This window comes from Apus apus, chromosome 24, assembly GCF_020740795.1.
Source record: "Apus apus isolate bApuApu2 chromosome 24, bApuApu2.pri.cur, whole genome shotgun sequence".
Taxonomy (NCBI): domain Eukaryota; kingdom Metazoa; phylum Chordata; class Aves; order Apodiformes; family Apodidae; genus Apus; species Apus apus.
In genome coordinates, this window is record NC_067305.1 from 3,313,619 (window position 1) to 3,339,711 (window position 26,093).

Sequence of the window (26,093 nt, forward strand, 5' to 3'; positions counted from 1 at the left end):
AGCACTGGGCTTGCCAGACCTGAGCTTGCTGCAGCTGCCCCACGGCCTCCTGCTGACCCTGCCCCACTGTCCCACCAGCTCTTTGGACCATGGTGGGGGTCCCACACCCCACAGCCAGTCCTGCCTGGGGGCTGGGGCAGGGGTCCTGGCTGTTGCAGGGTGGCTTCTCCAAGTCTTGGGACATGCTCTCTGTTGGGAAGGGTAGCACGACTGTGGGGTCCCAGGCATGGTGGGGGTCCCCCTCCCACCCCAGCACCACAGTTGGTGGCTCTCACCCCACCAAGGACATGCTGGAGCTGGGTGAGGTGGTGGTGGGTGTCCAGCTGCCATGAGGCAGGTCCTGGTGTCACCAACAAGGCAGCTAAATGGAAGGACACAGCTTGGAGACCTCCCAGCAAAGGACACATCTGGCCACTGTGGGGGAGCAGGGACCCCTGGCAGCCTTGCCCATAGGGTCCCTGGTGGTTCTGCTTGCAAGGGGTGGGGGGACACAGTGCTGACCCATGGGGGGCAGGGGGCTGCCACAGAGCCCCAAAGCCATCTCTGGACTGAGCCATGCCTCAGGGGGGGGGGGGGGAAACACAAGCCCCTCCCCCCCCCCCCAGGATGGTGGTCTGAGCCCCTGGGGCTGGGGGGATTCTGCTCCCAGGACAACCCCCCAGTCCTCATACCTGCCCCTCTGGTCCCACCAGGGCTGGGGACAGGACAGGGGTCACAGGGGGCTGTGAAATGGGGCGGGGGCAGGGAGGGGGGGGAAAGGACATGTGGTGGTTGTTCCTCCATAAACCCCCTTCACTCACCTTCAACCATGGGCCCAGATGAAGCAGGGGGGGAAAGAAGCCAGAGGTGGGGGGGGCTCAGCAGAGGGTTGTCCCCTCTGGTGTCTCCACGAGCAGCCCCAGCCCCTGTGAGCTCCCCTGGGGTTATGACATCATGGCTCCTGCCACCAGCTCCCCTCACCCCTCTGCTTGGGGGGCCCAGTGCCACCTCAGTCCCCTGCCCACCCCCCCCACCCCCCCCACCCCCCCCCCCCAACACCTCCCCCAGAAGCAGTTTCAATCCAGTGCAAAACTAACAAGAGTTTATTGATTCACCAGCTGCCCCCCTCGCCCCACCCTGCAAGACCAGGGGCTTGAAGGCACCAAGGCTGAGGGGACACAGGGCTGGAGGTGACCCCACTGGGCACTTGGGGTAACCAAGGCACTGTGCTGCACGTCCCTGGCACAGGTGACAAGGGACAAAGCTACACACGGGGCAGGCACTGAAGTTAAGGGCAGGTTGGGCCAGGCAGGGGTTAGTAAGATGCTCCTATTGCAGCTTTGGGGGGGATGGGGGGTGGGACACCAACATCACCCCACCCCAGAAGGTGCTACTTCATCTCCTGCTCCACTGGGCGCTGACGTGAGGGGGCAAAGGGTCCCACCAGCCAGGTCAGGGGGGGGTTCTGGGCCATGTGCTCCACCAGCTCATCCATCAGCTGGCGAGCTTTGGTGGCATGAGCCCTGGCCCGGGCCAGGACACTGCCTGTCACCTCCTGCAGGGAGGTGAGGGAGCCCAGGGCTGCCCTCAGCTCCTCCACGTTCTGCCGGACCTGCCCTGCCTTCTCCTGGATGCTGGCAGGGAGGCCCTGGAGGCTGGACACCAAAGGCTGGCAGGAGCTCTGGAGCTGCTGTGTCAAGCCCTGCAGCATGACCAGTGTACCCGATTCCACCTGCTGCAGGGGGGGACGACAAGGGGGTGGTGAGCAGGGAAGGGGACACCAGGTGACCCCAGGGACCACCCCCTGCTCTCCACCTACCTCTGGTGGCACCAGGTCCTTGCCACCACCCGGCTGCTTCTTGTTCCACTCCAGCCACATCTGCTGCAGCTTCTCCTGCCCTCCCTGCAGCTTCTGGTCCATACCCTGCTTGAGGTACTCCACCTGGGGAGAAGAAGCAGAGACATGGGTGATGTGCTACGACCCCGGGGTGGCACGGGGAGGGGGGACTTGGGGACAGGTCCTACCAGGTCGAGGGTGCGCTGGAGCTGGGCCAGCAGGTCCTGGCTGCTGTGCTGGGCACTCTGCAGCTTGCCCAGGGAGTGCTGGAGGGCTCGGTGCTGCAGCTTGGCCGAGAGGGAGCCCAGACGCACGAAGTAGCTCTGCTGCTGCTTCTGCTGCTCTGGTTCAAAGCCCTCCACGGCCGTGGCCAGCTTGGCTGCAGGGGAGGGGAGCTGCTGAGATGGCAGCACTACCACCAACTCCATGCAGAGCCAGCATTACCCTGCTCAGGCTCCACCCAACCCCTCTCCAAGGGGACCCACCCCAACCCAGCTCCTTACCCAGCTCCTCATCCGTCATGGGCAGGTAATGGTCCACCAGCTCCTCTGACTTCTCCAGCATGGAGCCCACCCCGCTCACCACCATCTGGCCCACGGCTGAGCCCATGACAGTGTTGACACTGCTGCTCACAGCTGACTTGGTCAGTTCCACACTGCCCTGCACAGCCCCCTTGGTCATGTCCATCACACCCGTCACCCGGCTGGTCACCGCGTCCTTGGCCCCAGCCACGGTGCTGGTCAGGACATCCTTGGCCCCTGTCACCGTGGAGGTCACCAGCTGCTTGGTGTCCGAGATGAGCTGGTGTGTGTGGGGGGGAGACACAACCCTCTGTTAAGCAGCACTGGGCAGGGGGGACCTCGAGCATGTTCACCCACCCTACCCCGCTACCTTCTCCGGGGGCTGCTGCAGGATGGGCAGCTTCTCCTCCAGCTTATCCAGCCCTTTGCAGGCGTATTCGTTGGCGGTGGAAACTGAGGAGGGGAAAACAAATGGGGTTTAATACCTTTGGTGCCTCACAAGAGCTCTGACAGGGCCGGTTTTTGGGGTACCCCAAAATTCATGGGGTGCTGCCTCCCCACCCAGTGTCTCCTCCAGCTTCTCCTGCCCTTCCCGGGTGTATTTGGTGGTGGTGTAGATAAGAGATGATAAATGTGTTGGTTTTATTATACCATCCTGCTACTCTGCAAGAGCTCTGCTCGAGCCAGTGCTTGCTGTACCCCAACATTCATGGGGTGTTGCCCCCCCCCCCGATCTCCCCCCCAGCCCTTCACACACACACTCCTTGGCCACACAACCCAGCGACACAACCCCAGCTCATTCCCACCCCGCTGTCCCACCACGGCTCGGCCAGCTCAGCCCAAAACTCTTGGGGTGCTGCCCCCACCCCCCCCGTCCCCACTTACTCTGCGGCTCCAGCTTGGTGAGGAGGGGCTGGGCCCCACTGACCGCTGCTGCCGTCAGGGTCTTCACCCCCTTCTCGGCGGCGTCGCAGACGGACCTGACGTAGGGGTGGCTCTGCTTGGTGGAGGCGTAGGCGCTGGAGACCATGTCATAGGCAGAGCTCACCAGGGGCAGGTTGGCCACCCGTGTTCCGATGGTCTGAGTTAGGAAAGGGGTGGGTAGGGGAGGATGCAAAAGGTCAGGATGAATTTCGGGGAGTGCGGCGGAGCTCCCAGATCTCCGGGACACGGGGCTCTGCGTGCGCCCCAAGCCACCGAGCGGGGCTTTGGGGTACCCTGAGGACCCTGCAAGGCCACCCAAGGGTTGGATGACACTGAGTTCTGTCCCCAAGCAGAGGGACACACCCCACTCCACCCCCCACCCTCCCCGCCCCCCCAACCCCCTTTCCCCCACTGACCTGCGGCTCCTCCGCCTTGGGCTGCGCCGTCCCGGGCTCGCTGGTGGCCATGGCGGGGCTGGGGGAGGGGGGACATGGACCGTGAGTGGGGTCAGACACCCCCCCCCAACACCCCTCACTCACCCCCAGAATTGGGGGACCCTAAGTTATCCCCCTCCTTAAAGCAGGGCAGCCCCTACCCGGGCCGACCGGGACCAGACTCACCGCTCTGGGTACTCCCTGAACTCCTGGCTACCTACCCCGCTTCCTCCCCACCCACTTTTATACCCCCCGAGCCCGGCCCCGAGCGCATGTGACCGGGACCCGCCCCCCGGGGCCGGTGCGGGGCGGCCCGGGAGCACCGACCGGCGGGGAGCGCCGGGGCCGGGGCTGCACCGACCCCCTCCCCGAACCGGGACCGGGACCTTCCCGGGACTGGGACCCCTGGGGATCGCAATCCTCTGGATCAGGCTGGGTCGTCGTCCCCCCGGAACCGGGACTGGGAGCCCCCCCGGTACCGGGAACCGCCGGGTCAGTCTGCACCGAGGACCCCCCCCCAGCAGGACAGGAACCCCCTCTGGGCTGAATCTCCTGGGAACTCGCTGCGCCGACTTTTCTGGGACCACATCCCTCAGGACAGGACGCACTGACCCCTCCGGGACCGGATCCCCCGGGAACGGGCTGCACCGACCCCCTCCCCCGGCACCGCTTCCTCCCCGGGCCCAGATCCCTCCCGGGACTGGATCCCTTGGGATCGGGCTGCACTGGCCCCAGCCGGGAGCCGATCCTCCCCCGGGACCGGGACCGGGACCAGATCCCCCAGGACCAGACCGCACCGACCCCCCCGGGCCGGGCTGCAACGACCCCACACCCCCCCCCGATTCCAGATTCCCCCCGAGCACCGGATCCCTCGGGATCGGGCTACAGTGACTCCCCCGGGACCCGACTCCCCCCCACGACACCAGCACGGACCAGCGCCCCGGGGCCCCGATCCCCCAAGCCAGGCTGCCCCGACCCCCCAACACCCACCCCCCTGCCCCCCTTGCCCCGACCCCAGGGGGCAGATCAGGCACTGACCCCCCCCCGCCCCCAAACGCCCCTCTTCCCTCGAGGGGATCCCCCCAACACGGGGCTCCCCTCAGTTCCCCCACCTGGCCCAGTGCAGGAGGTCAGGCTGTCCCAATGGGTGCTGCGGGTCCTGGGGGGGGGGGGGTTGGGGTACCACCCTGCTGGGTGCCGTGGCCACGCTGTGCCTGGGGATCCCCGGGCCCTGCCCCGTGGTGGTGACAATAACCGGGACGAAGTTCAGTGCCACACGGTCCCGGGTCACAGTCCAGACACCCCAGCACTGCCCCCCCCCCAGCACCCTGCGTCCCACCCCCCCATCCCAGCACCCCGCCAGGGAGACCCTCTCCATGGAGGCACCCCCTGCCCTGTGGGACCCCCCCCCAGGGACCACCCCCCAGGACATGGTGGCTCCTCCACAACAGACTGTGAGTCATTTAAAGGCATAAAACGTTGGGTTTTGTTTTTTTTTTTCCCCTCTTTAAGTGACTTTGGAGACATTGAAACAAGAAAACCCGACGCTCTCTGGGCTGGGGGGGGGGGGGCACCACGGGACCCCCGGCTGGGCCCACGCTGTGTCCTCCATGTGCCACTGGCCCCTCCCCAAACGTGTCCCCAGCTGAGGCAATCAGGGGCCCCACGCCAGGTCACCGAGTCCATCATCACCTTGTCCCCAGTGGGAAGGGGGTTGGCTGTGGTGGGTGGGCATCCCCCCAGTTTGGTGGTGCCAGGGGTGGGGGGGCTCAGTGATGGCCGCAGAGCTGCGGAGGAGGGGGCACCTCGTGAGACCCCCCGACGGTGATGCAACCCTCCCACTTGGCCATCTCCACTGGGACATCCTCTGGATACTCCACCAGGATGGGGGCGAAAGGTCCCACCAGCCAGGGCAGGGGCGTGTGCTGCCCCACGTACTCCAGCAGCTCCTCGATGCCCAACTGTGCCCGCGTCACCGTCTCCCGGCTCTGCTCCAGCACCAGGTCTGACAGGTCGTGGAGGGAATGGGCACGAGCAAGGGAAGCCTGGACACCCTCCACGCCGTGCCGGACGTGTCCCGCCGTCTCCTGCACGCTGCTGGGGAAGGCCCGGGCACTGGTGGCCAGGTGGGTACAGGCAGCCTGGAGCTGGTGCAGGAGCCCCCGCAGCATGGCCAGCGTCCGGGCCTCCACCTGCAAGGCACCAGCCGTGGCCCTGGGGCAAGGTGTGACCTCTGCCTGGCACAGACTGGACCCCCCAGACCTTGGGGTCCTCCATGGGCATGGTCACCTGCTTTGTACCTTCGTGTTCTTCACGGGCTTGGTCCTCCACCCCCATAGCTCAGCGTTCTCCAGGGACATGTTGCCCTACCCCCTCCCTTGCTGTCCTCCACAAGCATGATTGCCCACCCCATGCTTTGGTGTCCTCCATGGGCATGGTCCCCTACCTTATACCTTGCTGTCCTTCACAGGGCATGGTCCCCCCACCCCATACTTTGGTATCCTCCATGCCTGTTCCTCTACCCCATATACTGCTGTCCTCCATGGACACAGCCTCCCAGCCCCTACCTTGGTGTCTTCCACGGGTATGGTCTCCAACCCCTACCTTGCTGTCCTCCATGGACGTTGTCCCCCACCCCATACCTCGGTGTCCCCCATGGTACCCCCACCCCATACCTCAGTGTCCCCCACGGTACCCACACCCCATACCTGGCTCTCCTCCATGGGCACAGCATCCTGCTGGCTCCACTCCAGCCACATGTGGTGGAGATGCTGCCGGGCACCGGAGAGGGGCCCATCCGCTCCCTGCCGCCCCTGCTCGATCTGCGGGAAGGGACAGCCAGGTGGGACCACACCTGGGGAAGGGTCTGCTGGGTCAGCACGGCTCTGCCGCTGCCCCCCGCCAGGTCCTTACCAGCTCGAAGACACGGTGGAGCTGGGCCAGGCCGTGCTGGGCACTGTGCCGTGCCCGTTGCAGCTCTCTCAGCGAGCGCCGCAGTGCCCGGTGCCGCAGCTTGGCCGAGAGGGAACCCACCCGCACGAAGTAGCTCTGCCGCCGCCGCCGCTCCGGCACCGCCACCGCTGCCACCTCTGACACCCCTCCTGCTGCCACCTCTCCTGCTGCCACCTCTGACACCCCTCCTGCTGCCACCTCTCCTGCTGCCACCTCTCCTGCTGCCACCTCTGCCGCCTCTCCCGCTGCCACTGCGGGGACAGCGGGTGAGACCCAGCTGGACCGCCCCGCACCAGGCACCCCACCATCCTAGTCCTGGGATGAGCTCCCCCCCCTCCAAGCTCTGCAGCCCACCCCACCCCACCGGGGGGTGCCCAGCTGCAGGATGCTCGGCCACCAGCTCACGCTGAGGTGTCACCAAACAGCCAGGTGGCCTCTCCAGTCACCACTGCGGTGACACGGGGCCAGCTCTGCCCGGGGCTCCCCCGTGCTGTGCTATAAATACCCCAGATGCCACATGGCACGGGGCTATATTTGCTTTCTGGTTTCCAGGTGAGAGTTCAGCCATTACCGTGCTTTGGGTTCCCACTGAGAGGGGACAGTGCCCTGCATTGTGCCCATCACATGGGGCTTGGCAGTGCCCTGACATAGCAGAGATACCCAGGGACCACCCTAGGGGGGGGGTGTGGGTAAGCAGGGACACGGGGTGCAAACAACATTAGGGCAGAGCTGAGCAACGGCGGGGAGAGGGACGGTCGGGGGCAGTGAGGTTGGCACCCCAAATTTGGGACGGTGGTTTTTTGGTACTCACCGGGTTCCTCCAGCCTCACGGGCAGGTACCGCTCTACCAGCTCCTCAGATTTACCCAGCACGGCATCCACCCCCGTGACCAGCAGCCTGCCCACTCGGGAGCCCACCACGCTGCCCACGCCGGTGCTGAGCGCCGAGCGCGTCCTCTCCACGCCGCCCCGCACCGCGCCCCGCGCCAGCCCCACCGCCCCGCTGACGGTGGACGACACCAGCTGCCTGGTCCCTGCCACCACCTGCGAGGGGACAGCAGAGGGATGGCTCTGGCCCACCAACCTCACCCTGGAACCCCGAGCCGTGACTCCCCCAGGGGAGATGTTACCCTCTCCGGGGGCTGCTGCAGGATGGGCAGCTTCTCCTCCAGCTTATCCAGCCCTTTGCAGGCGTATTCGTTGGCGGTGGAAACTGAGGAGGGGAAAACAAATGGGGTTTAATACCTTTGGTACCTCACAAGAGCTCTAACAGGGCCAGTTTTGGGGGTACCCCAAAATTCATGGGGTGCTGCCTCCCCACCCAGTGTCTCCTCCAGCTTCTCCTGCCCTTCCCGGGTGTATTTGGTGGTGGTGTAGATAAGAGATGATAAATGTGCTGGTTTTATTATCCCATCCCGCTACTCTGCAAGAGCTCTGCTCGAGCCAGTGCTTGCTGTACCCCAACATTCATGGGGTGTTGCCCCCCCCCCCCCATCTCCCCCCCAGCCCTTCACACACACACTCCTTGGCCACACAACCCAGCGACACAACCCCAGCTCATTCCCACCCCGCTGTCCCACCACGGCTCGGCCAGCTCAGCCCAAAACTCTTGGGCTGCTGCCCCCAAGCCCCCCAGCCCCACTCACTCTGCGGCTCCAGCTTGGTGAGGAGGGGCTGGGCTCCACTGACCGCTGCTGCCGTCAGGGTCTTCACCCCCTTTTCGGCGGCGTCGCAGACGGACCTGACGTAGGGGTGGCTCTGCTTGGTGGAGGCGTAGGCGCTGGAGACGGCCCCGCAGGCACAGCTCACCAGGGTCAGGTTGGCCACCCGGCTCACCACGTTCTGCCGGGGAGGGGGTTAAGATGCCTGTGAGATGCCCCACGATGCCCATAGCCCCCTCCCCCCCCCTCCATCACCCTCCTTGCACCCCTACCTGCAGCTCCTGCCCATCCTCTGCAGGGGTGTTTTCGCCTGACATGGTCACGGAGGCTGCAGAGGGAAGAGGAAGATCACGGGGGTGTCACCGTGTGGAACCCCCCCACTAGGGTGGCTGAGCCTCTTTGGCCATCGAGGTGTAGAGGACATGGTGGAGCTGAACCCCCCCAGTACCTCCCTCCGCAGCCCCCACCCACCCGAGGGCTGAGAACCACCAACTCATGACACGAATGGGAGGCGGCTGGAGGCCTCCAAGGTGTGTCATGGGGGGGTGGGGTGTCTGGAAGGGGTTTGGGGATGGGGCTGACCTCCTGCCGTGTCGGGATTGTGCTGGGGTTGGGTCTCCCCGTCCCCTCTTGGGTCTCCCTGTCCCCATTTGGGGCTGGGGAGGCCTTTTTTTGGTGATTCAGCAGGAAACTGGGCTGGAGTCGCCTTTCGCAAGCCTGCAGCGGGGACGTGCCACCCGTCACCGTCCCCTCGGCCGGGACAGCCCCAGGACACACCTCAGGGAGAGGAGCAGCCGGCAGCCCCCCCTCCCACCCTGCCCCTCCCCGGCAGCTCCGGTGCCCCTCGGGGTGTCCCGCTGCCCCCGGCTGCACAACATCCCCCTTGGATCCCGGGGAGCGGGTTCCCGGCAGGGGGACAGGTCCCCTTGGGTGTCCCCTTGGGTCCCTGGGGATGTACCCTTGGATCCCTGGGGGAGGGCCCCCGGGAGGGGGACAGGTCCCCTTGGGTCCCTTGGGATGTACCCTTAGGTCCCTGGGGGGCGGGCCCCCCGGGGGGAGGCGGGGGGTGGAGGGGGGGCAGATCACCTTGGCTTCCTAGTGGGGTCCCCTTGGATGCCTGGAAGGGCAGGTCCTCCCTGGGGGGGTTCCTCTGGGGGCAAGTCGCTGGGGGGAGTGTGGGGGGGTGGTCCCTAGGGTTGCCCCCTTGGGTCCCGGGAGGCAGGTCCCGGAGACGGGAAGGAGGGTGGGCCAGGTCCTCTGGGGGTCCCAGGGGTGCTCCGGGCACCCATTACGGAGGGGCGGGTGGAGAAGGGGGGGGGGGCACCTGGGACCCGCCCCCCGACTCCTGTTGTCCTGCCTGAAGCCGCCGGGTTCTCAGCAGCCCGGGGGGGGGCGGGTTTTAACCCCGACCGACCCCCGGCACCGCCCCGGAACCTCCCGGAGACCCTTCGGTGACTCCCGGATTCCCCCCAGGGACCCCCCCAAAACCTCCCTGGACCCTCCCCCCATCTCCGAACCGCCTTCCCACCCTCCAACTGCCTCCCAGTCCCGCGGGGGGGGTACTCACGGGGGCGGTGGGCGCCTGTCGCGACCCCCGGTCCAAACCACGAGCTCCAATCGCGACCCCCCGACCCCCGCCCAGCGCAGGATTCATACTTGGCGGCGGGAGCCAATCAGGGAAGGGGCGGGACCCGCCGCCACCAATCAGAAGGGAGGGGCGGGGCCGACGTGGGGGGTGCCGCCACGTGGGGCCGTGGGGCCCGATCCTGCCCCGGGGGCTCCGCAACGTCCCACGGGCCCGGGGACACCGAGGGGACAGCCCGACCCCGTCCTGGGGGGGGGGTCAGGGCCCGAGCCACTCCCCCCGTGCCACGAGTCCCCCACCCCTGGTGTCCCCACCCCTGGTGTCCCCTCGCCACGTGTCCCCAGCCCAATTGTCCCCATCTCAGGTGTCCCCACACCAAGCAACCCCACACTATGTGTCCCCCACCCTAGCTGTCCCCTTGCCAGGTGTCCCCCCGCCCCCATAACAGGCATCTCCGTGCCAAGTGTCCCCACACCCAGTGACCCAACGCCAGGTGTCCCCATGCCAAGCATCTCCATACCAAGTGTCCCCATGCCAGGTGTTCCCATGCCAAGTGTCCCCATACCAAGTGACCCAACACCAGGTGTCCCCATGCCAAGCATCTCCATACCTTGTCCCCAAGCCAGGTGTTCCCAGAGCCCCACAGAGTCCCAGAACTCCCCCAGTCTCTGTGGGTGCTCAGGCCGGGGGACAGCAGTGTCACCCAGCATTGAGCAGTGGCAGAGAGTGGGAGAGGGCAGTGGGGAACCCCACGGGGAGACCTGGGGGGGACCAGGCTGGCCTGGATGGAAACGGGCACGAGCGGGGGACACTTCAGAGTGTCACACAGGAGGCAGTGGCACCAAGTGACCGTGTTTAATGTGCTCTTGCGGGGTGGGGACAGGGAAGTGTGCCAGGTGGGATGGGTACAGGGAAGTGGGACAGGCTGAGCCAGGTGGGAAGAGGCTGGGGGCCCTGGGAGGGAGCATCACGGGGTGGGGATGGGGGCCTCTGGGACTTGGACGGCAGGATGGGGACAGGGGTCATTGGGATGGGATGGCAGGATGGGGACAGGGACCATTCAGCTAGGGACACCAGTCTCCCTGCCTCGGTTTCCCCAGGAGAGCTCATCTCAGCTGGGGACAGAGTGGCAGGGAGGGAGGTGACACACCCAGGCACTTGGGGTGACACCAAACCCCTCACCTAGGGGTCTGGCCAGTCCCCCTTGGTGTCACAGCCCGTGTCCCCATCCCGGAGGACAGCAGCCACCTCCTGCCCCTGGTAGCGGGGGGGGCCGTGGCAGAGGGTGCTGTTGGTGGCCGTGAGGTGCGGGGCCACCCTCCCCAGCAGTGCCAACAGCTGGCACCCGCAGTCCCAGGGGTTACTGGAGATGTCCAGGTCCAAGGAGGGGCCGGGGGGGGCTGGGGGGGGCAGCTCCAGCTCCCGCAGCCGGTTCCGCGCCAGGTCAAGGACACGGAGGTGGCTCAAGGGGGTGAAGATGCCAGAGGGGAGCACCTCCAGCTGGTTATCAGCGAGGAAGAGGAGGGACAGGTTGGGTGTGGAGGTGAAGGTGGAGGGGGGCAGCGTCCCCAGCCCGTTCCCCTCCAGGTCCAACCGCTCCAGCAACCGCAGCCCGGCCAGCGCGGCCGGTGCCAGGGATGCCAGGCGGTTGTGGGACAGATCCAGGTTCCGTAGGGAGTGCAAGGGACCGAAAGCCCCTGGTGGCACCTCGGTCAAGGTGTTGGCAGCCAGGTCGAGCCACTCCAGCCGGGGAAGGTGCAGAAACCAGGCGGGTTGAAGGACCTGGAGCCGGTTTTCCCGCAGCACCAGGTGCTGGAGGTGGCTGGTGGGGGCGAAGATGCCGGCGGGGAGGTGGGTCAGGAGGTTGTTGGTCAGGTCGAGGACACGCAGGGTGGGCACGGGGTCCAGGAGGGCTTCGGGGAGGGTGGCCAGGCGGTTGGAGGAGAGGTGAAGCTCCAGCAGGTGGGGCAGCCCGGCCAGCGCCGTGGGAAGGAGGACAGCCAGCCCCGTGAACTCCACCGAGATGGCCACCGTGGTGGGGGGCAGCCCGGTGGGGAAGGTGACGAGGGTGGGCTCCGTGCAGACGAAACGGGTGGCGTTGGGTTGGGGGGAGCACGGTGCAGCGGTGACAAGTGGCAGCAGCAGCAGCAGCAGCGGGGGTGGCAGGGTCCAGCCTGGTGGCATCACGGGCTGCGGGCGGGCGGCCATTGTCACCCCGGGGTTGTGCAAGCCCTGCCACCACCATCCCGCTGCCACCTCTGCACCCCGGGGGGGCAGGGAAATGCCCCTCACCACTATGTCCCCCCCACCCAGACCCCGCTCCGACCCCCCCCCCCCCAAGCCCTGCCCTCACCTTCCCACCCGGCTGGCGAGGCTCCCTGGGGACCATCGGGTGGCTGTCACCTCGGGGGGGCTGGTGCCTCGGCCTCTCTTGCCGGTTGGGAAATCGCCTCTTTCGCTGCCAACTCGCAGGGTGGCAGCATCCGGGGCAGGGACAGGGTGCTGGCGTGTCCCCCCCCCCGCGTCCCTGTTCCCCGCCCCCCTGGCTCTTGGGGGACACGGCATCTTCACCCCCACCCCCCCCCTTCCGCCCTCACCCTTCTCAGGGTCCTTACGGGACCCCCAGCACTCGGCACAGCACGGACAGGGCACGGTGCTGTCCGGTGGGTCGTGGGTGCCAGGGACCCCCCCTTTCCCTCCCCCTTCTCCCGCGTGTGACGGTGACACGGTGCCGAGGGGGTGGCAGGGGACTCGCCTCCGGTAAACGGGCGTTTATTGGGGTACAGACCGCGGGCGGCCGCATGCATGGCCGCAGGGGGGGGGCACCCGCCGACCCCCCCCACCCTATTTACAGCCTGCCATCCCCACCCCCGGGGACCTGCCACCTCCCCCGGGGACATGCCACCCCCCCCCCTCTTCCCAAGGGCAGGGGTGGCACCGCAAGGACACCCTTTGCCAGCAGAGAGTGGGGTCGGTGGGGACCCCCCAGCCCCAGCGGTGCCTCCACAGCCCGGCTGTGCTTTCCAGGAGGGGGGTGCCGGGTGTGGGGGGGAGGGATGGATGAACCCCCCCAAAAGCTGGCACTGGGCAGAGGTTGAACCCAACGGGAGGTGAGTGCCCCCTTGTCCTCGGATGACACACAGATTTTGGGGGCCCCTCCCATCTCCCCCTGCACCCCAAATGTGTCCATCACCACAACCAGTGCACGCCGGCGGCACCTCCCGGCCCGGGGGTCCCCAGGGTGCCCGCAGCACCCATAAGCCCACCCCCACCTTGGGTGCAGCCGATGGGGCCAAGGGGCTGCGGGGTGGGGGGGGGGCACAGCCCCGCTCTGCCTCGGCAGTGCCCGTGTCCGTGCATCCATCCTACTGCCCCCCAGGGATCCCCCTTCCCAGGGTGCTGCAGTCCCTGGGTCCAGCCTGGGGAGGGGACAGGATGGACAGACCCCTCCCTGGGGGACAAAGCAGTGGGGCACCGCCCCACGCCAACCCTCCACACCCCCAAACCCTCTCTGGGGGACACCCTGTTCCCCCCCACCCACCCACCCGTGCAGCATCTCACCCCATACCCCCACCTCCTACCCGGCCACCCCCCGCCCCCCCCCACCACTCTCCCCAGGGAGCTGGGCCACCCCCTGGCTGTCCTTTGGGGGGGAGGGGGAAAGCAGGGGGATGGGGGGTGACACAAGGTGGGACCCTATTTTCCCGAGGGAGTCCGCTCCATGCCGTAGCGCAGGAGGTGGTGCAGGTCCGTCAGCGCCCGGGGGGGCCCGGTACCGGCTGCCCGGGGGGCGGTGCCGTGTCCCCCGTACCCCCCCCCCGCCGAACCCTCGCCGCTGTTGAACGTGTGGTTCCTCTTGAGGTGGGCACCGGGACGGCCCGTGCCGTTGTTGGCGTTGAAGTTCAGTTGTTCGGGGTGCCAAGGTGACCCCTCGGGAAAGTCTCCCCCTTCCCCACCGGGTGCTGAAACCACCCGCCGGCGGTCGGGGCTGGGGTGGGGGGTGCCGGTGAAGTCCCCGTAGGAGCTGCGGGGCGGGCGGCGGGTGCTGGAGGGTGGGGGGTGCTGTCGGCTGAGGGGACCCTCCTGGGGGTCCCGACCCCAATGCCCATCACCCGAGGAGTCGCTGAGTTCGGCTTCCAGCTCCTGATCCACCAGGATGGCGTGGCAGGAGAGGGGGATGCCACGCACCGGGTGCATCCTCCCGGTGCCGGTGGTCCCGGTTCCGCCGGGGTCCCGCAGGGCGGCGTTGATGATGTTGTGACTCTGCTCCCAAGTGCAGTTTTGGAGAGGACCCGGGCAGCGTTTCTGCTGCAAAGGGGTTTGCTCCGGCGTGGGTAACACCCCAGAGTCCAGGTCGTGGTGGGTGGTGGTGACTTTCCCCAACTCCTTGGGCCAACCGTTGGGCATCAGAGGGGCCAACAAGGCCCCGGGCTGGCGGCCCCGCGCCCGCCGCTCGCCCAGCCGGCTGACGCTCACCACCCCCTCGCCGTGGCCCAGGATGGTGTCCTTGTCCTTGCGCCGCGCCAGCTCCTTGCGGTCCCGGTGCCCGATGAACCAGCAGACGCTGAAGCCGGAGATGACGGCGCCGATGACGAAGGCAGCGACGGAGGAGATCACCAAGAGGTTCACCGAGACCAACCCATCCGGCTCGTCCACGAAGCTCTCGGTCACCAGACCTGGTGGACACACACACACACGTGATCCAAGGGCTGGAGCAGCTCTGCTCTGGGGACAGGCTGGGAGAGTTGGGGTGTTCAGCCTGGAGAAGAGAAGGCTCCAGGGAGACCTGAGAGCAGCTTCCAGGGCCTGAAGGGGCTCCAGGAAAGCTGGGGAGGGACTTGGGACAAGGGCAGGGAGGGAAAGGACAAGGGGGGATGGATGAAAACTGGAAGAGGGAGATTGAAGTGAGACATGAGGAGGGAATTGTGGAGTGTGAGGGGGGTGAGAGCCTGGCCCAGGTTGCCCAGGGAAGCTGTGGCTGCCCCATCCCTGGCAGTGTTGAAGGGCAGGTTGGATGGGGCTTGGAGCAACCTGGGCTGGTGGGAGGTGTCCCTGCCCATGCAGGGGGTTGGGACTGGATGATCTTGAAGGTCCCTTCCCACCCAAACCATTCCATGATTCTATGTCAGGGACCTGGTGGTGCCACCATCATGTCTCTGAGCCCTGTCCCTGCCCCACACTCACCCTCACACTCGCCCAGGTGGGATGTGCTGCTGCCGGTGATGTCCTGCTCGAAAGCCACCCTGGGGGGGGGGGATACAAATCGAGGGGGGGTCAGTGATCATTAATACCTGGCAGAGGGCTCCCAGCTTGCTGCAGAGATGAGTTTGCTGGGTCACAGAGGCTGGGCAGCCAATGCTCTCTGGGGAGCCCGAGAACTCACTGTCCCCTTCCAGTGTTCCCCAGTGTCCCCTCCCCAGTTCTGGCAGCGTTACCTGGGACTGGGCTCCAGGAAGATGCAGGAGCCCTCAGGTGTCCAGCCACAGTAGGGATCCCGGCTCCCAAGGCAATTCCTGGCAGGAGCAGAGATATCAGGACCATCCCCAACATGGGGTGGGGGGACACACACAACACCCTGACCCCCAGGAAGGACCCTGTCCCCCCCCCACACACACATCCTGTCTCAAGTCTCCCCTGGCCGTGCTCCCAGCCACGCTGAGCCCTTCCCAGCTGGATCCTGGCACAGGGCAGATTCCTGGGATGGGAAGGGAAACACTCCCTACTCCTCACAGCTACCCCCCCCCACACACAAAAAAAAAGCCCTGCCCACCCCCCAGGGGTTGCTGAGCCCGGCAACACTCACTTCATGCAGGCTGAGTGCTGCTGGCAGCGAGCCACGGGCACCCTGGCCACGCAGGGGGGGAAGGCCAACAGCAGGGACCCTGCTGCCTTGTCCAGCTCCAGCCCCAGGAGCCGCCGCTCGTCCTCTGTGTCCCGGCCACACCTGGGGACAGGGCAGAGCTCAGCGTGGTCCCATCGGCCCAGCATTGAGCCAGCCCCAGCACAGGCTGGGCCAGAGGAGGGCATCTCACCTCCCAGCCCCACCTCTTGCATCCCTCTGACCCATCCCTTCCACCCATCCATCCATCCATCCATCCCTCCCTCCATCCATCCCTCCACCCACCCATCCATCCATCCATCCATCCATCCATCCATCCATCCATCCATCATCTATCCAACCACTCAACCACCCACCCACACATCTGGCCATTCCCACCTTCCCGTCCCCCCCAGCACCCACCTCCCAGGCTGGTAGGTCTCAAACTCCTCCAGGAAGACGCTCTGGCTGCCCGGGGGGGCGGGCAGGGGGCTGGTGCTGGCGTTGGGCTGGATGAGGAACTTGAGGATGGTGCCAGTGCTGGAGCCCAGGAAGACCACGGTTTGGTTGCCCCACGGCCCCGCCGCGTTGTCCACCACGATCTTGCGGAGCTGGTACCTGCGTGGTGGGTATTGGGGTGTGTCCCCATGTCCCTGTCTCCATCCCTATGTCCCCATCCCCACATCCCTGTCCCTATCCCCACATCCCCAAGCCCATCCCCACATCCCTGTCTCCATCCCCATGTCCCCATCCCCACATCCCTGTCCCCATCTCCATGTCCCTGTCCCCGTCCCCATATCCCTGTCCCCATCCCCATGTCTCTGTCCCCATTCCCACATGCCTGTCCCCATCCCCATATCCCTGTCCCCATCCCCATGTCTCTGTCCCCATTCCCACATCCCTGTCCCCATCCCCATATCCCTGTCCCCATCCCCATGTCCCTGTCCCCATCCCCATCTCTGTCCCCATTCCCACAGCCCTGTCCCCATCCCTACATCCCAGTTCCCATCCCCATGTCCCTGTCCCCATCCCCACAACCCAGTCCCCATCCCCACGTGCCCCCCAGCTGCCCCGCTGGCAGGAGGCTCCAGCCTGAGCGCGCCGCTTGATTAATTCCCCATCAAGCAGCAATTAAGGCAGATTTAATTAGGACGAGACAATCACGGCTGCAAGGTTGATGAGATGTATCGGGTCTCCTGGCGCTGGCACGCACGTGGCAAGGGCAGCACGAGAGGCTCCAGCCAGCACCCACCAACCACCAGCACCCACCACCAGCACCCACCAGCACCCAGCACCGCCCCCCCGGGCCCGATCCTGCCCCGGGCACCCACCGGCTCATGGTGCGGAGGATCCAGGGCACGTGGCCCAGGGCTGGAACCGCCTCGTCCATCAGTGGGTGCGTCTTGACGAAGTGGAGGATCTCGTCGGGGAAGGTGCTGGAGGAGTTGTAGGGCATCCCCGGGGATGCGCAGCACCCCGGCCTGTGCCCGCCGGCTCAGCACCCCCAGGGCCACGCTGGATCTGGCCACCAGCCCCAGCCCTGGCCCCAGCCCTGGCCCCAGTCCTGCTGGTACTGGCCCTGCCTGGCCCCATCCCTGGCCCCACCAACCCTCACTATCCCTGCTTCCATCCCTGTCCCTGACCCTATACCCACTGCCATCACTCTCCCTGTGGGTACCAGCCCTGGCTGTCCCTGTCCCCATTTCAATCCCCATGCCCCTTCCCACGGGTACCAGCCCTGGCTGTCCCTGTCCCCATCCCTGTCCCCATCCCAATCCCCATGCCCCTTCCCACGGGTACCATCCCTGGCTGTCCCTGTCCCCATCCCAATCCCCATGCCCCTTCCCACGGGTACCAGCCCTGGCTGTCCCTGTCCCCATCCCCACCTCCATCCCCGTGTCCCTTCCTGCTGGCCCCATTGCTGTCCCCATCCCTGTCCCCTCAGCATGTCACTCACCGGGGCTTGGGCACCATGTCCTCGGGCACAGGTGTCCAGATGGACTCAGGGGATTTCTGCTCCCGGAAACGTCCCTCAAAGACAGCAGCCACTTGGGTCATGTCGAAGGCACAGACAGCTGAGCCGGGGATGCTGAGGGAACACGGGGTGAACACCTCACCCCATGTCCCCATGGGCACGAGGAGAAGTCCCAGCCCAGCCCTGAGGGTCTCAGCAGGGCACAAGGGGGTTCAACCTGTTGGCAGGTGTGGAGAAGACAGCCAGCACCACAGGGCGCCCGTCCAGCTCCAGGATGTCAGTCACGGCGTGGATGACGTTGAAGTAGAAGTGGGAGTCGCCCGGCACGGAGCAGTTGAGCCGGGCCTTGAGGAAGGAGGTCCACTGCTTCTCCAGCACCCTCTGGGAGCCCCCCATGTCGTTCTTGCACACCCGGGCCACCCGAGACACCACCACCTGTGGGGTGTACACTCATCACCCCCTGGTACCCAACCCTGAGGACCATCACCTTGTCCCTGTCCCCATTCCAGGTGTCTCAGGCCACCATGAGGGCGTCCCCCACCTTCTCCAGGTAGTTGAACTCCATGGCGATCTCCCGGAAGAAGAAGTAGACATGGCTCCTCCATTCCACTGTGTGCACGAAGTAGGGCTCTGTAGGGACAGTGGTGGGGTCAGGGGTGTCCCAGGATGGGGTCAATGGGGGGACAGTGGTGGGGTCAGGGTTGTCCCAGGATGGGGTCAATGGGGGGACAGTGGTGGGGTCAGGGTTGTCCCAGGATGGGGTCAATGGGGGGACAGTGATGGGGTCAGGGGTGTCCCAGGATGGGGTCAATGGGGGGACAGCGGTGGGGTCAGGGGTGTCCCAGGATGGGGTCAATGGGGGGACAGCGGTGGGGTCAGGGGTGTCCCAGGATGGTCTCAGAGGGGATGAGGACCAATGCCATGTAGCCCATGGTGACCACCAGGCCACAGGAGGCACCTTTGAACCATTTGGAGTCGTGTTTGACGGTGCGGAGGGTGGGACTGTCCCCCAGGCTGCGGTAGATGACGGCGTCGATGGCCAGGAAATCCGTCACGGTGGCCGTGAAGAGCATCCCCCCTGCGTGGGACAGGGACATCAGCCTGGCACGGGGAGAGGACAGAGGGCAGGGCACCAGACGTGCTGCCACCACTCACCCGTGAAGAGGGCCACGTTGGCATGCTTGGGGTCGTAGGGACACCGGGCCATGCCGCTGATGTTGTCCCCGACGGGCTCCAGCGTGTCCATCTGTTAACAGGCGGGACCTGAGCGATGCCACCTGGGCAGCGGGGTCACCAGAGGGGGTGACAGTGGGCTGGTGGGTGTCCCCAACCCATCCCAGGGAGGTGACTCACGCTGTAGTTGGCGCAGACGGGGTTGAAGGCGTTGGTGCCACAGACGAAGAGCAGGTTCTCGCCGTGCACCAGCAGCACCTTGATGAAATTCCGGCACTCTGCCTGCGCCGGTGAGAGGGGACTGTCACCCCCAGCACCCTGACCCCCCCTCCCACCCCTGGCTGCTCCCACCCTGGCCCCCATGGCTGCCAAGGAGGTGGTTTTTCACCCCAAAATGGCATTTACAGGACCCGGCAACGGGATTTCTGGCTCTGCCCGCTCCAACTCATTAATTACAAAGCCAATTATCCAATAAATCATGGAGATACAAACTGCTGGCGGGGAGTGGGGAGGTGGAGGGTGACACAGAGTGGGGGGAAGGACATGGGGTGACTTTGTCTGTGTGACACGGGGTGTGGAGGGGGCTCAGTCCCCACCCGGGGGGTCTCCAGAAGTGTGGGGGTGCAGATCCCCCCCCCCCTTCCCATACCTCGTGTTTTCCCTTCATCCTGCAGATGCTGATGTCGTGCTGGTTGGAGCGCCACGTCAGCTTCTGGGGGGGTGTGAAAAATCCAGCATGGGGCTGGGGAGAAGCTGGAAGCCCCCCCACCTCGGTGCCCCCACCCCCCTACCTCGGGGGGCTTGGCACTTACCCTGTGGTAACGCATCTCTCCAGCACTGGGGGGCTCCAGGCTCACACGGTAGATGTTGTCCCTGGGGAGGGGGACAATGGGTGTCACCACCCTGTGGGACATCATGCTGGGGGAAGTCTGGGAGGTGTGTGTCCCCCCCCCCCCTTTCAGTGAGGTCCTTCCCACCCCCCAAGAAGGTTTGGGGTGCCGGGGTGGGTGATGAGCATCACAGGGACAGCAACAGCCCCACCAGAGTCCACCCCTCGGGGTGCCCCATGGCAGATTTTGGGGTGCCCAAGGGTAGGTAGTGGGGTCCCCCATCTAGCGAAGAAGGTTGGGGTGGGTGCTGGGTGTCCACCTTCCATGGTGTGTGGGGGGGAAGAGGTTTTGGGGTGCAAACCTGTCCCCGATGAAGAGGGTCCTGTTGACCTTGAGGATGCGCTGGATGTTGAGGCGCTGGGTGCCCCCCCCCTCGGGGCTGGCCGGGCGGCTCGTCCCGTGGCCCACAAAGACAGGGTAGTGCTTCACATCTGGGGGGGCACCAGGGGGTCACCCACTGCCTCGGCACCCCTCGCCCACCCCTGCACCCCCAGCCAGCTGGGGTGACCACTCTCACCTAGCCCTTTTCCATGGGTGTCCCACTCCCACCTTCACCCCAAAACCCCTTCCAATGGCTGCCTCCTTCCCACTTCCACCCCAAAACCCCTGCCCATGGGTGTCCCTCTCCCACCTTCACCCCAAAACCCCTTCCAATGGCTGCCCCCTTCCCACTTTCACCCTAAAACCCCTTCCCAGGGGTGTCCCCCTCCCACTTCCACCCCAAACCCCCTTCCCATGGCTGCCCCCTTCCCACTTTCACCCCAAAACCTCTGCCCATGGGTGTCCCCCTCCCACCTTCACCCCAAAGCACCCCAAAACTCCACCCCCTCCCCCATGCCGAGCCGTGTCCCCCCTTGCACCCTGCTCCAGCACCCTGACCCCCCCCCCCTCCACCCCTCGTGGGGGGCACTCACAGTCCTCGGGGGCCACGGCGATGGGGCCGGGCTCCTCAGGGAAGGTCCCACGGGCCGTTCTCTCCACCACGAGCAGGAGCAGCAGGACGAGGGGGACACGGGGGGGTGGCCCCATGGTGGCCCCCCGCGCGGGTGGGCACCCACCGCACCTGCAGGCAGGGCCAGAGGTGGGTGGGGGGCAGCAGCACCCACCCGGACTCTTGGGTTTCTCCCACCACCCTCTAACACCCGCACCCCTAAACCCATCGCCGGGGCTGGGGGGGGCCGGGAAAGGGGGTGTCCGGGAAAGAGGGGGGGTGGGGTGGGAGATGGAGGAGCCGGTGCTGGGTTGGTGGCAGCAGCGAGGGGCCGGGCTGGGAGCGGCGATAGGGAAGCGAGGCCTTTCCCGGAGGAAGAATGTCAAATATGCTGGGAAAAGCGGCCCCTGAGCCCCCGCCGAGCCCTCCCCCCCCCCCCCCCCCCAGCGCCTGCGCGGCTCCGCACTGGAGCTACTGGGCTCAAACTGGGGCTGTACTGGTGCCTGATCACCAGCAACCCGCTGGGGAGCTAAGCCAGTGGGTGGCGACATGGCAGGGCTGGGGATGGAGGGATGTGGGGACATGGGAGCACGGGGATGTGGAGCTACGGGGACATGGGGACACAGGGGGAGCCATGGGGATGGCTTGGAAAAGCCCTGGGGACACATGGCAATGCCACGTGCCATGGCACCCCTGTCACTGGGCGGCCCCGATGCCACCGTCCCCGTCCTGCCACCCATCCCCGCGGGGCTGGGGGAGCAGGGGCAGAGCTGGGTAATTAGCAGCCAGGCAGAGGTTTAATTGATTAGTAATTTCCGGGGGACGGGGCTGGATCGAACCCTCCTGCCACCACGTCCCCTGCAGGGTGCCGGGGGGGGGGGTGACATTGCGCGGGGCTGGGGGTCACGGTGCCTGGATGGTGCCAGCAGGGAGACTTGTCCCTGTCCCCTCTGCAGTGTCACCGGCCCCAGGTGAGACCCAGCACTGTCCCCATCTCAGTCCTGTCCGCAGTGTCACAGCCTCTGGGGACACCTGACCCTGCCGTTGCTGTGCTACAGCCTTCCCAGGAGGACGAGACCACAGCAGGACCTCCTGGGGACAACTGACCCCATGGAGTCATGGATGCCAGGAACACCCAACTCTGTCCCCGTGGTGGGACCCCCAGGAACATCCCACAGCGTCCCCCCAGGGTCACAGCTCCTGGGGACAAACGACCCCATCCTCACAGTGTCGCACACCCGGGGACACCCACCTCTGTCCCCACAGGGTCACAACCCCACGGGACAACGGACCCGATTCCCATGCTGTCGTGGATCCCAGGGACACCCAACTGTCCCAACAGTGTCACCGACCCCAGGGACATGCCACCACATTCCCCCACAGTGTCACAGCTCCTGGGGACACCCAGCCTCATCCTTACAGTGTCGTGGCCCTCAGGGACACCCAACCCCATTCCCATGGTGTCCTGGGGACAACTGATGCTGTGGGTGACAAACCGGTGGGGATGGGCCAGAGGAGGAAGGGGGGGGGGACACACCCCAAAAAAAAAGCCCAAGGGAAGGGCTCAGTATGTATCAGCCACCTGAGAATCCACACCCGGAATTTGGGGGGGGGGGGGGGGGGGCAGGGAGGTGGTGTCACAGCCTTGGGTGCCTGTAACCCCAAGCCAGGGGGTCCGGTGTCACAGTGTGTGTGTGTGTCCCCCCCCCCGCCTGCGCGGTGACAGCGAGTGGCGCGGGGTAACCGGAGCCTCTGGCGACATAAATGCCCGCGATTGTGCCGGGAAAGAAAAGGCGGCGGGGAGGAGGGGCGGGAGGGGAGGGGGACACGGTGACAAACAGGGACCCATTCACGGCGGCGGCGGAGGAGAGGGGACGGTCCCCAAGATGGCTGTGGGGAAACTGAGGCAGCGGGACACACACACACACACACACACACAGGGGGGCCGTGCCGGGGATATCCCGGGTGGTCCGGGGGTGTGTGTGTGGGGGGGGTGGTCTCCAGCCTGGATGTCGCTGACACCGAGTGGCTGAACAGCCTCGGGCACTTCTCTTGTTCCTGCCCCTGCTGGAGCACCCCCCACCCAGCTCCGTGCCTCAGTTTCCCCATTTGCAAGCGCTCAGCCCTCGCCCTCTGCACACAAAGCTTTTTTTCTTGGGGGGGAGGCCGGATTGCAGCCACTCTCCCTGTTGTGTGTCCCCCCCCCCCGCAGCACCTCCCCAAGCCCGGGGTGACGGGGACGAAGGCGGGAGGAAGGGGGGGTGCGCACAGCCTCCCCCATTTGGACCCCCCCTCCCCATGCCATAATTTCCAGGGGCTGATGCTACAGGGAGGGGGGACATGACACTGCACCGACCCCTAAACGTCCCTGTCACCCCAAAGAGGGGGCTGCCACCTCTCCACCCCACCGGCGGGGGGGTACGCCGCCCCCATTCCCCCCACCCCAGCATCAGGGCACGGTTCCTGCCCCCCCCCCCCCCAGCCCCCCACTCTGCCCACCTGAGCTCTGCCGACCACCCTCCGCTGCTGGTCCCTATGGCGCTGCCACCGCTGTCCCCACCGCTCGGAGCAGGGGACCCGGACGCCTGGGTCCCATAGCTGGGGGTGGGAGGTTGGGGGGGGTTGGGGGGAGGACGCCCCGACGGCGCTGGGGGGCTCCGGCGTCCCGAAAGCGGCTCAGCTGTCGTGTAACCCCCCCCCGGGGACCCCCGGGGGAGGGGGGCCCGCGCCCCCCAACCCGCGCCAGGTGGGAAGGTAGGGCTGATGTCACCGTAACCGGAGCCACTGCTACCCCCCCCCCCCCCCCCTTCGGCAGCTGTCACCGCAGCCGGGGACCCGAGAGGAGGGGAGGGGGGGGGGGGCACCCATGGGACACCCCGGTGTCCCCTCCCAAAGCATCACGGGAAAACGCCGGCACGAGCCCACCCGGTGAGACCCCCCCCCCAAAAAGCCACGGTGGGGACAGAGACCGTGTCCTCCGCCCCCCCCCCCCATCCTCACCGGGCACCGCCACCCCCGGCTCGGCTCATTCCCATGGGATCCCGGATTCCATAAGAAAGGCACCAGGAAAAGGAGGGGGGGGGGGGTACAACACACCGGGAAACGGGGGGCGGGAGGGGACGACAGTGGGAAATAAGGGGAGGGGGCACCATTACCCCCGAAATGTGGCACCCAAAGCGGTGGGGACACACGGAGGGTACCCCTCATTGCCACAGAGGGGGTTTGGGGGGAATCAGCAGTGCCCCCCCCCCCCCCAAAATCGCCATGGGGACCCCCCCCACCCCGACGTCCCAGCTGCTGCTGCCGCCGGGGCTGGGGGGTGGGGGGCGGGGGGCGGGGGGGTGTCTCAGCTCCCGCCCCCCGGGTTTCCGATGCGGGGCCGGTTCAGATGGCAGAGCCAGGAAGCAGCTGTCCCCACGGCGGGGACGGAGCAAATGTCACCCCGGCCACCTGGCACCGAGGGCTGGCCCTGGCCCTGCCCCCCCCCCCATATCCCCCCCCCGCCAAGCAGCACCTCCCGGGGAGGGGGGGGGGGGATGGGAGGCAGCACCTCCAGAGCTGGGGGGGGGGGGAGGGGGTGTGCAGAGAGGATGGGGAGACCCCAGCCTTGCATGGGGTCCCCGTGCCGGTGCCAGGGACACGGTGCCAGCAGGGTGGCGGGGGAGGGGTCACGGCACCCACCATTTACCTTGGCGCTTCCGCGGCTTCGCTGGTGGCTCAAATGTCCCCCCCGGCCTCGCGCTCCGGTTACCGGCTCCTCTTACAGCTGCCGTTTATAGCCCCCGGCCCTGTCCCCAGCCCTGTCCCCTCTTCATCACCCACCACCTCCCAGGGCTGGGGACCCAGGCGTCCGAACCACCCCCCCCCCCCAGGACACCCCTGACACCAAAGTGGGGGTCCGACCCCCTGACACGGGCTGCGGGAATGGTGAGGACCCTGCTGTCACTTTGGGTGGCTTTTGTCACCCACCGCGGGTGCCCCCGGGGTGACACGAGCCAGCCGGGTGCTGTCAGCACCTTTGACACCGGGCTGGGTGACACCCATGGGTGGCAGGTGACCCCGGCATGTCCCTTCCACCACGCCAGGGCCTGGTGGCCGGCCAGAGCCGCAAGGTAATTTGCATATTAAATGCACACTCATCTGCATATTGAGAACGGTTTTCCTGTCGAGGAGGTGTCACACGTCGCACCAAAAGAAGCCGCGTGGAGGGGACAGCGGGGGGTGGCACCCTGGGGTGCTGCCCCCCCCTCCAAATGAGACAGCCCTTGTCCCCTGCCCCTAATCACAGGGCTGCCGTGTCACCACCCCCCGATCACACCATTGTCCCCTGTCCCAGAGCAGACAGCTGCTCTGTCCCCCCCCAAGTTCACAGCCCTTGTCTCCTGCCCCCCCCCGGCCACACGGATCCTCCTGTCCTGCTGCTTCCCCCAAGGCACTTGTCCCTAAAAGAACACACCCCTCCATGTCCCTGCTGCCCCCCCAGGACTGTCACCACCCTTGTCCCCAAGGGCATCCACTCCCTGGTCTCCAAAAGCACTTGTCCCCCTTTGTCCATGCCAAGACAGCCACTGCCTTGTTCTCCCTGCCCTTCTGTGTCACCCTGGGGGGCTCTGCACCCTGGTCAGGTCCCCTGGGGCTGCCAAACCTTGCCTCCACACCCCACTTTGGCACCTACACAGCCCCAGGGCCACCCCGGCCGTGGGTGGCCACAGACAGGTCCTGCCAGCCGGAGTGGTTCTGGCCACTCTGAGTCACCGCTTCTGACCTCGTGCCTCAGTTTCCCCTCGGGCTGCTCCCACCCCGAGCCCTCAGCCAAAGCCTCACAGGTCCCCTGGATTGCACCTGCCCTGTGCACCCCGGGGTGCTCTGTCCCCTGGCAGCCCATAGCACCAAGGGACCCTGTCCCCAGCATGCCCCATACCCAGGATACCCCATCCCTAGGGAGCCTTGTCCCCAGGGTGCCCTGTCCTCAGGGCCCCTTGTTCCCAGACTGCCCCTGTCCCCATGGAGCCCATGTCCCCATGGAGCCCCCATCCCCAGGGTGCCCCATCCTTGGAGATCTTTGTCACCAGGGCACCTCATCGACATAGAGCCCATGACCCTGTGGTGCCCCAACCCCTGGGAGACCCATCCTGAGGGTGCTCTACCATCAGAGACCCTTGTCCCCAGGGCACCATCGTCCCCATGGAGCCCACATCCCCATGGAACCCCTGGCCCCCGGGAACCTCATCCCCAAGATGCCCTATCCTCTGGGTCCCTTGTCCCCAGGATGCCCTGTCCCCATGAAGCCCCCATCCCCAGGGTTGCCTTGTCCCCAGGGTGCCCCCATCCTGGGCAGGCAGAGGGACAAGATCCAACCCCCAGAGGCAAGAAACAAACCCAGCTCTGGCAGTGACCCTACAATAACAAACCAG

The 26,093-nt window shown here is 66.5% G+C and overlaps 3 protein-coding genes across 3 annotated transcripts; all 3 read right to left on the minus strand.

Moving 5' to 3' along the window:
* Positions 1 to 1,064: 1,064 nt before the first annotated feature.
* On the minus strand, positions 1,065 to 9,958 carry LOC127394161 (uncharacterized). The gene is made up of 16 exons (XM_051639972.1): positions 9,875 to 9,958; positions 8,580 to 8,635; positions 8,293 to 8,491; positions 7,777 to 7,859; positions 7,459 to 7,690; positions 6,609 to 6,898; positions 6,404 to 6,517; positions 5,471 to 5,887; positions 4,808 to 5,004; positions 3,678 to 3,735; positions 3,223 to 3,418; positions 2,708 to 2,790; positions 2,320 to 2,617; positions 2,005 to 2,195; positions 1,799 to 1,921; positions 1,065 to 1,714 (listed from the first exon to the last, which is right to left on the minus strand). The coding sequence occupies exons 2-16, from the start codon at positions 8,622 to 8,624 to the stop codon at positions 1,370 to 1,372; spliced, it is 2,871 nt and encodes a 956-aa protein (XP_051495932.1). The 5' UTR covers positions 8,625 to 8,635; positions 9,875 to 9,958; the 3' UTR covers positions 1,065 to 1,369.
* A 765-nt stretch (positions 9,959 to 10,723) lies between these two features.
* Positions 10,724 to 12,345, minus strand: LRG1 (leucine rich alpha-2-glycoprotein 1). The gene is made up of 2 exons (XM_051639789.1): positions 12,246 to 12,345; positions 10,724 to 12,082 (listed from the first exon to the last, which is right to left on the minus strand). Exons 1-2 carry the CDS (start codon positions 12,279 to 12,281, stop codon positions 11,075 to 11,077), a joined length of 1,044 nt encoding a protein of 347 aa, XP_051495749.1. The 5' UTR covers positions 12,282 to 12,345; the 3' UTR covers positions 10,724 to 11,074.
* Positions 12,346 to 12,648: 303 nt separating this feature from the next.
* Positions 12,649 to 23,464, minus strand: SEMA6B (semaphorin 6B). Its single transcript, XM_051639736.1, has 17 exons — positions 23,179 to 23,464; positions 20,663 to 20,811; positions 20,050 to 20,179; positions 19,671 to 19,731; positions 19,508 to 19,570; positions 19,039 to 19,140; positions 18,841 to 18,931; positions 18,644 to 18,763; positions 18,227 to 18,315; positions 17,903 to 18,120; positions 17,668 to 17,799; positions 17,042 to 17,191; positions 16,134 to 16,328; positions 15,696 to 15,836; positions 15,328 to 15,405; positions 15,077 to 15,135; positions 12,649 to 14,568 (listed from the first exon to the last, which is right to left on the minus strand). Exons 2-17 carry the CDS (start codon positions 20,775 to 20,777, stop codon positions 13,589 to 13,591), a joined length of 2,724 nt encoding a protein of 907 aa, XP_051495696.1. The 5' UTR covers positions 20,778 to 20,811; positions 23,179 to 23,464; the 3' UTR covers positions 12,649 to 13,588.
* Between the last annotated feature and the right edge of the window lie 2,629 nt (positions 23,465 to 26,093).

Bases quoted from the DNA above. Each gene is read 5' to 3' on its own strand.
- LOC127394161 (XM_051639972.1), bottom strand. From the start codon at position 8,624: ATGTCAGGCGAAAACACCCCTGCAGAGGATGGGCAGGAGCTGCAG. The intron at 5,005-5,470 runs CACTGAGCCCCC...GGGGGGGGGCAG, and splicing joins CTCCGCAGCTCTGCGGCCAT to TGCTGGGGTGTCTGGACTGT. The intron at 3,419-3,677 runs GTCAGTGGGGGA...TTCCTAACTCAG, and splicing joins CCAAGGCGGAGGAGCCGCAG to ACCATCGGAACACGGGTGGC.
- LRG1 (XM_051639789.1), bottom strand. From the start codon at position 12,281: ATGGTCCCCAGGGAGCCTCGCCAGCCGGGTGGGAAG. The intron at 12,083-12,245 runs GTGAGGGCAGGG...GCCCGCCCGCAG, and splicing joins CTCGCCAGCCGGGTGGGAAG to CCCGTGATGCCACCAGGCTG.
- SEMA6B (XM_051639736.1), bottom strand. From the start codon at position 20,777: ATGGGGCCACCCCCCCGTGTCCCCCTCGTCCTGCTGCTCCTGCTCGTG. The intron at 19,571-19,670 runs GTAAGTGCCAAG...ACACCCCCCCAG, and splicing joins GAGAGATGCGTTACCACAGG to AAGCTGACGTGGCGCTCCAA. The intron at 15,406-15,695 runs GTGAGTGTTGCC...TGCTCCTGCCAG, and splicing joins CAGCACTCAGCCTGCATGAA to GAATTGCCTTGGGAGCCGGG.